Source organism: Vespa velutina, chromosome 2 (genome assembly GCF_912470025.1).
Source record: "Vespa velutina chromosome 2, iVesVel2.1, whole genome shotgun sequence".
Lineage (NCBI taxonomy): Eukaryota > Metazoa > Arthropoda > Insecta > Hymenoptera > Vespidae > Vespa > Vespa velutina.
Window position 1 is genome coordinate 2,403,436 of NC_062189.1, and position 13,230 is coordinate 2,416,665.

A 13,230-nucleotide genomic window follows, 5' to 3' on the forward strand; every position below is an offset into this window, starting at 1 on the left:
TTTCACTTCGGTATAACATGAATTTCTGCATAATCTTAACTGCAACCGAGTTGCAACGTGTGTACTTTACGCGCAGATCTTTTTAGTCATTTACTTTTGTTGTTTCCCTTCATTTTCTTCTTCTTCTTCCTTCTTCTTCTTCTTCTTCTTTAAAAATACGCACGCAACAAAGTTCTTCTTAACGTTCTTAGCCATAAACGCGAGAGCGTTATCTTTACCGAACGTACTCGTTTTTTCTTTCTTTCTTTCTTTTTTTCCTTTCTTTTTTTTTTTTTTTTTCCTGTTTTAACTCGTTCGACCTTTCTTATCGCGTGTTCTCTACTTTTTATCCTTCCATTTGTTGCGTTATTTACTCTTCTGTTCGAAGGATCAGCCTTTAACCTACAAAGGTGTATATTACTAAATCATTCGCGACCCTAAATAAAAACTCTTTTATATTTATGTCGAATGTTTATGTCGAGACTTCCAAGAGATCTTTCGCCTGATAAAAATAGAAAGATACGCGATATATATATATACACATACACACACACACACACACACACACACATACATATGTGTATATATATATATATATATATATATACATATATGTACATAATCTGTTGCTTCATGCTTGGAATTCTGTTTTTAAAATAATATTTTTATAGAAAACACGATAGATAAGAAAGGATCCTGCAAGAGGAAAGAATTCTGTAACGATTTGCACCGCTCGACTGTTCGATCATCCAAAGATTTTCCACGATTTTTCACGATATATTCTACGTATGTCTTATTCGTTTTTATTTCCCCTTTATTTCTTTTTTTTTTTTCCTTTTCTTTTTTTTTATCCTTTCTTTCTCCCCATTTACCGTTCATCCTCCCTCGATACTCGATATCGAATATTTACCTAAATATCTCATAAATTACGTGGACGACGTAAGAGCTTCGACGAGGAAAAAGGTGGAAGGTTATCGGCGATTAGAGTAAAAAAAAAAAAAAAAAAGAAAAAAAAAAGAAAAAAAAAAGAAAAAAAAAAGGAAAAAAGAAAAAGAAAAAAGAAAGGAAAAGAAAAGAAAAGAAAAGAAAAGAAAAGAGAGAGAAAAAAAGGAATTATACTCACCACGGTACTAAAAGGTCTTTGATCGATACGACGGTTTAGCATCAAGGCTATAAGTTATTACCCATTACAGCTCGTGGCTCCTCTAGCCACCTATATTCCTCTCTCTCTCTCTCTCTCTTCTTTTTCTTCCTCCTTCTCTTTATCGTTAGAAGCGAGCTTTCATTCTCTTCCATCCTCTTCCTTCTCCTTTCGAAGGTGGTTTAATCTGTCGATCAACCGCGGTGACTTCGGAAAGCCACCCTTAAACTTCGTCCGGCAAACTTGAAGCAAAGCGATGCAACTGCCTCTTAATAGAGCCTTTTCGAACTTACTACTTTCGAACTTACTCCTTACGAGAGAACGTCTCTACCTTTCCGTTTCCTTTCCTTCCCACCGCATCTTCTCATATACCACCACCATTACCACCATCACCACCACCACCACCACCACTACCACCACCACTACCACCACCACCACCACCACCACCATCATCTTCTCCTGCCTTTTAAATTACTCCTCTCTCAATAATTCATATATCTACATATCGAAGTTTCATCTTTGTTATGAAAATGTATCCACTTTACAATCGATACACAATTGAATTATGCACTTCCTTATAATAATGCAATGTTCTTGTGATATATAAAGTAACTTTATAGAAATTTATGGATCGATTCGATTCGATTTGATTCGTCGAATCGTTCATTTAATAAACATTTCTGGAAATATTTATTACAATTGTCTTTTTTTTTTTCTTTTTTTCTAATATTTCCAATATAATTATTTCTTTTTCTTCAATTTGTTCTAAAGAAATTTTGCTTTATCTTTACTATCGTTTCAATGTATTAATTGCAACAATATTTTATTCGATTATTTTCTTATCGAAATTACAATAATGGCAATAAGTTTTTTTTTTTTTTTTTTTTTTTTATCAAATTTATCCTTATTTCTATATTTTTCCTATGTACGAGGTTAATACTTGATGCAAAAATTATTTATATTTTTCTTGAATTAATTTGTCAATTTGAAGATAAATTTAGGAATAATTATGTTTGTCACGTTGTTCTTTAATTATTATGAAAAATCGTATGTAACGAGTATTATTAAATAATAAATTTTACAGAGAAGAAATATTACGTTGTCAAACAATTTCATACTTTCTAATCGTGCTAGAATATAATTTCAATATTAAAAATATAAATATATAAGACCGTCGATTATTATTTATATACAATTCGTATAGAATATCTTTCGAAGAAAATTCTTTCCTCGTATTAATTAAAAAAAGATAATATTAAATGTGATATCAATTAAAATTACAACTATATTGAAATATTTCGATCAAAATTCCTTATCGAGAAATATCTTATATTATTAATGACAATCGGTATAGTAAATCTTTGATACGGTTGACCCCTTACACGATTTTATTTTGTCCTACGTCGAAATCAAGTCAGCATATATTATTTTACGACATCTTCTCTCTCTCTCTCTCTCTCTCTCTCTCTCTCTCTCACTTTCGAAAATCCTTTCTCGTCCTACGAGATTCTTCGTAATCCAGTTACCGCGACACGAGCATTTTTATGGACGGTGGACGGCCGTGACTCGCGTCAGCTTTATTTTCGAATGTCGCTTCCCTTCGGAAATCTTTCAGTTGCGAGAGTAGCACGTACCGAGCGTGCCTTCGAAAAAGCTTTATAGCTCACGTGGTACACCGTACATATCGATCGTGTTAAACTATCTCTCTGGTCATCATTTTGATTCTTACTGAAAATCTTTGTCACTTTATCGTCCACAACTATCGAATTCAATAAAATTAATGCGAATTACAAATAATCATTCTTATTAAATTCATTTTATTTTATTCCGTGTCATTTTATTCTATCTAATCGAATAATCAATTTTATATTTTAAAATATCAATAGATAAAAAATTAATGTTACAAAATGTTAATTGTCTTACAGATAGATTACTTCAAAGATAATTACGATATTTATTATATCATTGATTATATTAATTAATATATATGTTACGTGTATAATCGTTAATTGAAATCTAATATCTTTTTCTCTTTCTCTCTTTCTCTCTCTCTCTCTCTCTCTCTCTCTCTCTCTCTCTCTCTCTCTCTCTTTTTGTCTTTAAGGTTTCCTCTTTTGTAAGTTCTCGTCAATTTAAAATCAAATGAAATTAAATCTGTACGTTTAGTATAAAAGATACTATTTAAAGGATCTAAAATGGATCTCTAACATCTATTTGATTCGATTTTTAACTCTGGCGAGGGAAAAAAGCTCACTAGTTCGAAATAACGCCTTCGTTATCGTTGGTGAATGCACGTGGGCAATTAGAAGAGACTCTCTCTGTCTTTCTCTCTCTCTTTCTCTTCCTCTCTCTCTCTCTCTCTCTCTCTTTCTCTCTTTACGAAGAACAGTCGAATGAAATGAAATTCCGAGCAAAGGGAAAGAAAGAACATGTCACTTACGCGTATAAAGGACTATTCAGGAGAATTCGAGCGGATGGATCGTAATTACGAGAAGGGGTTTGAGAGAAGGGGAAAGAAAGAGAGAGAGAGAGAGAGAGAGAGAGAGAAAGAGAGAAAAAGAAAAGGTGAGACTTTTGTTCTTTGAGAGACGATCGAATTTTGATCAGAATTGTCTAACCTCTTCAGAAGCTTTTCAATTAGCCTTTTGTTAATCATGCACTAACGCGGTTTCCTATTCCTTTTAGACAAAGTTTCTGATAATATTAAAGAAACCTACAAATTCCATTTAAAGAATCCAACAATCGTATCTTTATATCGAAAAAAAAAAATTTAACATAAAAACGAATTGTAATTTATTTTTTTTTTTTTTTTTTTTTTTTTTTTTTTTTTTGGAATTAATCTCATTTAGAATCTTTTCAAGAGTTTTCAAATGTATAGAAAAAAAGAGAGAGAGAGAGAGAGAGAGAGAAAGAGAGAAAGAGAGAGAGAGAGAGAGAGAGAGAGAGAAAGAAAAGGAGAAAGAGAGAGGGAAAATGAGAGAGATGGAAATAGAGAGCTCGTTAGAAAGGCAAGTGTGAATTCTAAAACACAGGAAACACTCCGGAGAGTACGAAAGAAGAGAGACGCCAAGACTCCTATCATTATCGTAGAAAGCGGAGAAACCAAGAAGACGGTAGAGCATCGTTGCCACTGAATCGCTTATCGCTAGGAACACCGATTCTCGTGGGGGTATGCAAGAGGGTGGTAAGAAGGTGCGAATGGTTAGAAGAGGGCCGATGGAAAGTCGTGAGGGGAGGAAGGTAGAAGAGAGGAAGGGTCGTTCGGGTCGCAGTAGTTTCGGTCTGGAGGTCGCAAAACTTTCCTGCGACATTCCTCGAGTAAGAAAGGAAGAGAGTGGAAGGGTGGGGTTGCTTGATTGTAGGAGGAGGAACGAAAAGAGGTAGGTGTATAGCGAAGTATAGACGGCGGAAATAAGGCGTGCAAGAGTTCTCACGATAACCACCTACCCCCCTCCCCCATGCACCCACCCCTCTACCAAGCAACTTACCCCTATATATATATATATATATATATATATACGTTATCGCCACGGGCTGAATTTAATTCGAATAATTTGTCTCGCTGCGAATTGCAGTTCTAAGATAGAGGGAGGGAGGATTGAGAAAGAGGGTGGGGTGGGGTGGGGGGTGGAAGGGTTGGCTTGGTTGGGAAACATTAAAAGCGCAGTTTCGAACTAATCAGACGACGTCCAACTATCCGGTAGAAGCTCTTCTCGTTCTACACGCTATATCCACACCAACCGACCCAACTAACCATCCCTCTACCCCACCCCTTACTCCCACCACCACGAATCGCATCTTCCCGTCGTCTCGTGATCCGACTAGTAGAAGGGGTGAAAGAGATCGAGGGAATTCCATCTCTGCGAGTGATTTTCGGACAACGATGCTCTTCCTACGCTCGTACAAAATAATTGAATTAGACTGCTCCGACGATATAGTAAACGTTGGAAATGGAGTATGGGGTCGAACGGTTAGGGTTGACTCCGTTTAATTGAAACTTGCCGTATGAACAGAGGTTTTCTTCTTTTTTTTCTTCAACCCTCTGTCTTCTCCCTCCCTCCCCCCCCCCATCTCTCTCTCTCTCTCTCTCTCTCTTCCCCTTTGTATCTCTTTATCTTTCTTTCTCTTTTTTCTGTATTTTTCTTCTTGTGAATGAAGATCTGGAAAAATAAGGACGAAGAGATCGTATATAATAGATAGCGATTGAAACTTCGTCTTTGTTTTATCTCTCGTCGCGTTTTACCTTTTATAACGGTGACCGAACTATATAACAGATAAAACACCATTCCCTTTCTTCCTCTTTTTAAATACAGAGATACATCTATTATATAAACGGTAAATCGAACATAAATATCCATTTCCATCGAAAATACGAGCTAAAAATGTCTTTGTGTTTGAAATGAATGCCAGAGAAGAGAATTCTTTTTCTAGAAAGAAATGAAAGAAAGAAAGGTAGAAAGAAAAGGGATGGAAGAAATAAAGAAGGACAGAAATAAAGAAAGAAAGGAGGGATTAGAAGAGGTAAAGAAAGAAAAGAGAGCTTTTTTCAGATACAACCGATATCCAGCAATTACATTTGTCTCTTTCCCTACCGTTCTCATCGCAAGCTTTTCTTCTACAGGCAATCTCACGATATCGTTCTTCTCCTATAAGCTCCTCTCTCTTTCTCTCTCTCTCTCCTTTCTCTCTCTCTCTCTCTCTCTCTCTTTTTCTCACCATAGACATTCTCACCATATTTATCATTTTTCTCCCCTCGTCTAATGTATCCGCATTAAATACAGGGCTCGTTCTTTCTTACAAAGAAACTTCCACGAATGTCAATGCGATACTCGAAACGTGACACGTTCCCTATTTTACACTTCTCTATCTACTTATCTGCTCCTCCCCTCCCTCCCTTCCTCTTCCCTCTCTCTCTCTCTCTCTCTCTCTCTCTCTCTCTCTCTATTTATCTCTTACTTACTCACTCACGTAAATTCTTATCTCACTACCACCGTCATCCCTTCTCTTCCGTTCAGGTTTCTCTCTTAACACATATAAGCGCGCACGTGTGCACGTACTCTTTTCATATACACACACACACACACACACAGAGAAAGAGAGGGAGAGAGAGAGAGATACGTACATACACATATACGGTTATACACATATTACATATATATATATATATATATATATAAGGCAGAGCACGCCTCAAGGCGTGTACCAAGAACGGTGCAAGATTCGAACTGCCAAGCCATTCGGAACGCGCTCGCAAGTACGATAAAAAACGCCTTAAGGGAGTCGTTCGCTCATATCGTTCGTTCGCGCCTGCATTCAACGCCCGCACGGCTATCTGCCAGTGAAAAAGGAAACTGAGGGAAGGAGAAAGAAAGAAGGAAAGGGATGATAGAAGGAAGGGATGAGGGGGAACACGTTCGCGTCTTTTCCACGAAACATTAGCACGCGTCTGAAGATGAAATACGAATGCTCTTGAAAGAAAGAAAGAAAGAAGGAGAGAGACAGAGAGAGAGAGAGAGAGAAAGATAGATAGATATGTATAAGTGTACTGGGTGTTCCACTCGACTTGATCATTCTCCCTTTCTCTTTTTCTATCTCTGCACGATCATACAATGAAATATTCGAGAAGAAGAAAGCTATCCCTTGAAAAAAAAAAAAAAAAAAAAAAAAAATAAAAAAAGAACAAAGAATGAAAGAAAGAAACGAGGGGGCAAAGAATACATTGAGCGTATTAGTTTTCTTCGAAAGAAAATATTTTCATCATTCACGTCTTAGATCACATTGTACAAAGGATATAATGAAAAGTATTAAACGATCAAGGTCAATGAAACACCCTGTATATTGTTGCTCAACCTGGGGATTTACAACGTCGGACGTGAAATTAATGTCGACAATTTTTAATCGCGCTCACGCGACGCCTTTACCCGTCTCCCTCCCATCTCTCACTCATATTCTCTATCCCCTTTTTTCTTCTACCAACACTACTATTTTCTGTTTTCGACCAGACAAGTCGACGATATTCTCGAGATATTACCTACATTCATTTTTTGACTATTAATACGAGCCACGTTTAAAAATTAAAAACGGGATCGCGATTCTCTCTCTCTCTCTCTCTCTTCTTTTTCTTCCCCATATTCCTCGAAGGAAGTTTGTTTTAAGAGGGTTGGTAGTTGTAACGGCGTTGGTATAGCTCGGGGAATGGCGTCCCGACGCCACTAAATTTCTTTCTGCTTTATCTCAATTCATTTTGGCTGGTGTATGGGCGATGCAACGCCACCACGTCAACGTAATATATCAAACGTTGGAAAGGTCGCGGACGGAAGGGTTGTAGAAAGTAGAGAGGGAGGGTTGAAAGAGGACGAAGAGGGAAAGGGGAAGAGAGTTGTCGGAAGGCAGTTGCTCCGAGGCAGGAGTTACGAGTTATCCGTAACTCCTATCCTGGTAATATTTGGAAGGTGAATATGTAACGTCGGAAGAGAAGTCGAAAAGAGAGAGAGAGAGAGAGAGAGAGAGAGAAAGAGAGAAATAGGGAGAGGGAGAGAGAGAGATGGATGGACGTAAATGCGTATTTTATTCAGTAGTTAACTCGCAGAAAATCCTCACATCAATTGCTACATCTAACATACGAAGTTTAATTAAATATGTAATATCTCAAAATTAACTTCTCAGATATGAAATATATGAGAGCCATTAGTACTTCATTTTAATCAATTTCATTTTGTAATGTAGAAATCTAGATAACGAATTATATGGAATAACGTTAAACGTTTTTAAAATTGTATAGAATACAAAATAATTTATAAATGAGATAGATTTTTGATGACCTATTTTATAATGCAAAACGGAGAGACGAAATAGAGAGAGAGAGAGAGACAGACAGACAGATAGACAGACAGAGCAAACATGAAGTCACAGGAACACCAAGGTCTAATATATATATGTATATATAATATTGTATATATGTTTATATGTACATATACATATATATATATATATATATATATTTATATGTATATGTATATGTACTCATCCGGGTATGTCTCACGTGCACCTGGAGGTTGAAATGTCTTTGGAAGTGAATTTTGCCGGTCCGACTAGCAACGCAAACGAGTGGATGAGCTAGTATACGCTTATACGCGCATGCTTTTATGTATAGAAGGTACGGACACGTGCAGGCCGACTCTATTTTATGAGGCTACCGGGACAAGACGAGAGTTTATTTGACTAGGGAAGAGAATTTCTCTACCTTCCTTCGTTCCACCGTAGCCATCTTTAGAAGAGCCCTTTTTACTACTATCAACTATTCCTGACAATTGTTCCTTATAGATACCTTTCTCTCCTGAATCTCTCTTCTTGAAGAGAAATCACGAAATTAGAAGGATACCCTTTACGCTTTTCTCACCTCGTTTATACGTTTTTCAAGCGTCATCGTCGTTCATAAATAATATTTGCCTTGCAAATCCATTTATAAAATATTCAAATCCTCAACAATGCTTTATAATGTCGTGATTATTGAAAATAATTAAGGTTAATGAAATTTCCAAGGATCGAAGAATGTTTCGAGATAAGATGATCGAGAATGATAAATGATTTTGAAAAAGAAAGTCCCGATATATCTTTCAAAGTGGATATTTTATTTTTATCCACACTTTAAAAAAAGAATATATATATATATATATATCGAGAATTTTATCAAAAAGCTGAGATGAAAACAGTCTGATACTCTTTCGTTTCGATAAGTCGTCGGTTATAAATAAAATATATTGGGATGATCTCGTTATATAGTAGTTTTAATATTTATGAAAGAAAAACAAAGAGATACAACAGACAAGTATAATGTAAACGTAACTCGTCCAGTCGTCGATACGTTTGTTTATATATATATATATATATATATATATATATATATATATATACCTATGTATACATTGTGTATTGAAAGATGATAGAAAGAAGTACAATCATTCTTAGGCTTATTTTATACAATATAATATATATATATATATATATATATATATATATGTGGGTGTATGTATGTATGTATGTATGTATATATTGCCTCAAAATAAAATCATATAATAAAAACGATGGTTAACGATTTGTAAATGGAATAAAATTAAGAAAAAAATAAAGAGAGAGAGAGAGAGAGAGAGAGAGAGAGAGAGAGAAGACAAAAGAAAAATTTTGCAAGATATCATCTTTTTATCATTAGTACGTCACCTCAAGTTCTATCTTCTTTTTTCTTTAGGTAAATCGTAGTTAACTTTCTCGCACAAATTATCATTCGTTAGGACGAGAACGCAAGCTTTCGTTTCGCAGCTATCACGACACGAAATTTATGATCCAAGACGATCGTTAATCTCTTTTCTCGGCGTTCACTTCTTCCCTCCTCATTCTTCGTTCCTCCAGGCTTTTCCTTATAATAAATCGAAGGCGTTTCTCGAAAAAGGAGAAGTCGAGTTGGACGAGATCCCGATGGCTTTCGTAAATATTTCTCGTCCATGCTCGTAGACCCTTCTCTACCTTTTCTTCCTCTTCTTCTTCTCTTTTCTTCTCTTCCTCTATTGTCTCTCTCTCTCTCTCTCTCTCTCTCTCTCTATCTCTCCCTCGTTTTTTTTCCTCTTTCCCCCGTCTCTCTTTCCCCTTTTTCATTGATATGATCTGTCTCTACGGAAAATCCTTTTCCAAACAATCCACCGAGACTCTCCCTCAAATCTTTCGATATCTCTTGTGCGAAAGCTCGCATCGCCTATGGCATCACGAAGAAGAAGAAGAAGAAGAAGAAAGAAAGAAAGAAGAAGAAGAAGAAGAAGGAGGAGGAGAAGGAGGAGGAAAGCCTCACACATATCTGACCCCCGATACTAAAAATGGAAATTTTTGGAAGAATCCGAAACTTTCATGCGTTCGCCACTTTCTAAGTGATAAAATCGGTTGCTCGCTGTTACACAGCTACGGTCCTTTCTCATGAGAGAGGAGTGCTTCGTAAACTCTCTTCAAAAAAAAAAAAAAAAAAAAAAAAAAGAAAAAAGAAGAAGAAGAACAAAAAAGAGAAGAAGAAGAAGAAGAAGAAGAAGAAACACAAAAAAACTTCCTCGTGTCTTTTCCTTTTTCTTTTCCTTTCTCTTTCTCATTTTTTTTTCTCTCTCTCTCTCTCTTTACCACCACGTACAAATTCTCTTTGTGCGTTCTCTTAACTTCACAAAAAGAATCGTCTTAATGTAAAAACGAACAAGAAAAGTTATTAAAAATTAGTGTACAAATAACTCGTCTTTTTTTCTTTTTTCCTGTAATTTGATTTTCTTATTCCTTTGGGGGGCGGGGTTTTTTTCTTTTCTTCTTTTTTTTTTTTTTTTCCTTTACAAAATATACAAACGTTTAAAAAGTAATTCAATCCATCTGTAAATTATCTGCAATATGCATATAAGAAGAATTAATTATGATTAGACACATTCTGTTCGTAATTAAACGCGATCGAAAATATTAATGTCTTTTCGTTGAAAATATATTCTCGATAATTACGTATACGGATAGGTATTACAACCGTGCCCGTTTAGAGTTAACTCTCAACTACCATTACGAAGCACCACTACCACTACCACCGTCATCATCACGAACACTATCACCATCAACTGTGTAGAAGGGTCCTTTATTATATATGCGCATTTTAAGTGGCCTACTTGGAGAGATATGCGAGCACAAGTATGCAGACAGAAGCGGCGTCTGTGATTAAGGGTTAAACGGGCTCGTTTGATTTCGGCCGACTGTTTACGCTCGGTCGAGAGCGTATGGCCGAAATAGCTCTCGGTTTACGCGAGTGAGATAGAAATAGTCAGAATCGACCAAACTCCGTTCGATAATAAATGCAAGTATCACGGACATACTACACACACACACAAATATATATATATATATATATATATACACATACGAAGAAACTTTACGAACATTCGTCGTCTATTTGAAAGAATATATCAAATCCTGCCCTCTGAGTATCGTTCATCGACCTTTCTTTTCTCTTTCTCTCTCTCTTTCTCTCTCTCTTTCTCTCTCTCTCTCTCGCTCGCTCTTTTTCTCTCGAGCAGTCGTTAAAAGTCGAAACGCAATATTCCTTGAGCGTACGAAAAGTTCTGACGATAAACCGCGAGAAGGTACGCCCTCGTATCTTTCGTTTACGAGCTCGGTCACAGCGTGGCCTTGATGAAATTCTGTCCCTCCCCCCCACCCCTGCTCCCCCTCCTCCTTCTCCTTTTTCTAAGATAAATTCAAGCGGCACCTGCTTAAGAAAGATTCCTTTTCGATCTTAACTTCTTCATAGAGATTCTCTCTGCTTTTCTTCCAACCGAGGAGAAGCAAACAAACCATGCTTCCTTCTTCCATTCCCCCCTTTTAACCCTCTTACTCTTCTTCTTATTTTTCATTCCCCAGTCACCATCACACCGCAACCATCATTCACCTTTCCCTTCTCTTCCTTGGTGAAATTAGCGAAGCTCCGTCGAGAAGCGGAAGTCGCAGATAGCGCTGGCGGTTAATGAAATTTCCGACGTGGCTCGTGCCACCTTTGACCGCGCGTAATTAAAACTTATTCGTCCTCGGAAAGTTCTCTACTGGTGACACTCACCACCACCACCACCACCACCACCATTACCACCACCACCGCTATCACCATTACCACCACCACTATCATCACCATCACTACTACTATTACGTAGTTGCAATCACCAGTGTACCATTACTATCTTTCCCATTCTCCCTACTCACCTCTATCTCAATGCACCAACCGGATCACTGTGATGCGTTTCCGGGTACGAGGGAAATTAATTGGTTCTATTGAGGCGAGCCATCTATTCCTCTGCCCCTTGTCTCTCTCTCTCTCTCTCTCTCTCTCTCTCTCTCACTCTCTCTTTCTTTCTTTCTATATGTATATATATATATATATATATATCTTTCTTCAGATAGGACTAAAGTGATGCCGTCTGCTGATGAAAGGGAACCTTCTGGAATCTCCATAATGGTCTGACTACTCGCATTTCACCGATAGGCTGCTGCTAAGAGGTTCGAACATCCACAACGAAGATAAGAAGAAGGGTGCTTCGAAATAACAAGTTCGAAGACGTAACGGCTTATGCAAGGATCTTCTTCTTCTTCTTCCTCTTCTTTTTCTTTTTCTTTTTTTCCTCTTCCTCATCCTCCTTCTGATTTTTGTTTTTCTCAAGGTCTTAAAGTTTTGTCCGGATTCGCGTGAAGATGAAGTTCCACGGAGCTTTTCTTTTTCGAACGGATTGGCATCAAAGAGGAATGAGATTTTTTTTTCGTCGTTGACAGATCGATCGAACAATGTCTGCGTTACATCGACGTGATATATGTATTGGACGAAAGAAAAGAAAAGGAAAAAAGAAAAGTAAAAAAAGAAAAGTAAAAAAGAAGAAAAAAGAAAAAAAATACAAAACCACGAAAAATTTGAGTCAATTTTACGAAGATATTGAAAATAATTTTGAATTTGTTTATAGTACTAGTGTCACTTTAACGACGCGTTTACGAAGTCCTCGAAAGGAAACGAAATGTCGAAATATTTTGATCGAAATCGAATCTAAGAGTTTCGCGAGAGAAAGAAGGGAAGAACGAAAAAAGGAAAGAAAAGAAAAAAAGAACAAAAAAGAGAGAGAGAGAGAGAGAGAGAGAGACAAGACAAAATTTGTTACTATTACGAGAAATCGATTGTGGCCAATTAAAGCTTAACAAAACGATCAAAGTCCTTTTAAGACATTTAACAAGGAAAAAAATCAGAAACGAAAAGGAAAGGAAAAAGAAAAGGAGAATGAGAAAAACAAAGTGATGGGGGAGTGGTGGAGGGGGCGGGGACGAAAATTAAAATTCAAAAGAAGTTCACGTTTTACTTTCTCTCTTGGGGAAAAATAAAATGTTATTCGCTCGTAATTGATAAAGGTCGAGCCAATGGCCAATCTAAACGATATTCTCTCTATTTCGTGGAAGTAACACAGAAGTAATACTCCTATCCGACGTGACGTAAACTGCCAAACTACAAGTAGTACAACCCGTAATTAAGTAGCAGCTACGTGGGATTTGGTAAGTTCAGGGATGAGGAGGTGGAAGGA

At 36.8% G+C, this 13,230-nt stretch overlaps 1 protein-coding gene across 1 annotated transcript in view; it reads left to right on the forward strand.

Moving 5' to 3' along the window:
* The window catches only part of LOC124946420 (abl interactor 2), a 65,204-nt gene extending 51,974 nt beyond the window's left edge, over positions 1–13,230 (forward strand). The window contains exon 5 of the mRNA XM_047487109.1: positions 12,070–13,230. Coding sequence (XP_047343065.1) covers positions 12,070–12,134 — 65 coding nt within the window. The 3' untranslated portion in view covers positions 12,135–13,230. The remainder of the gene's footprint in view (positions 1–12,069) is intronic.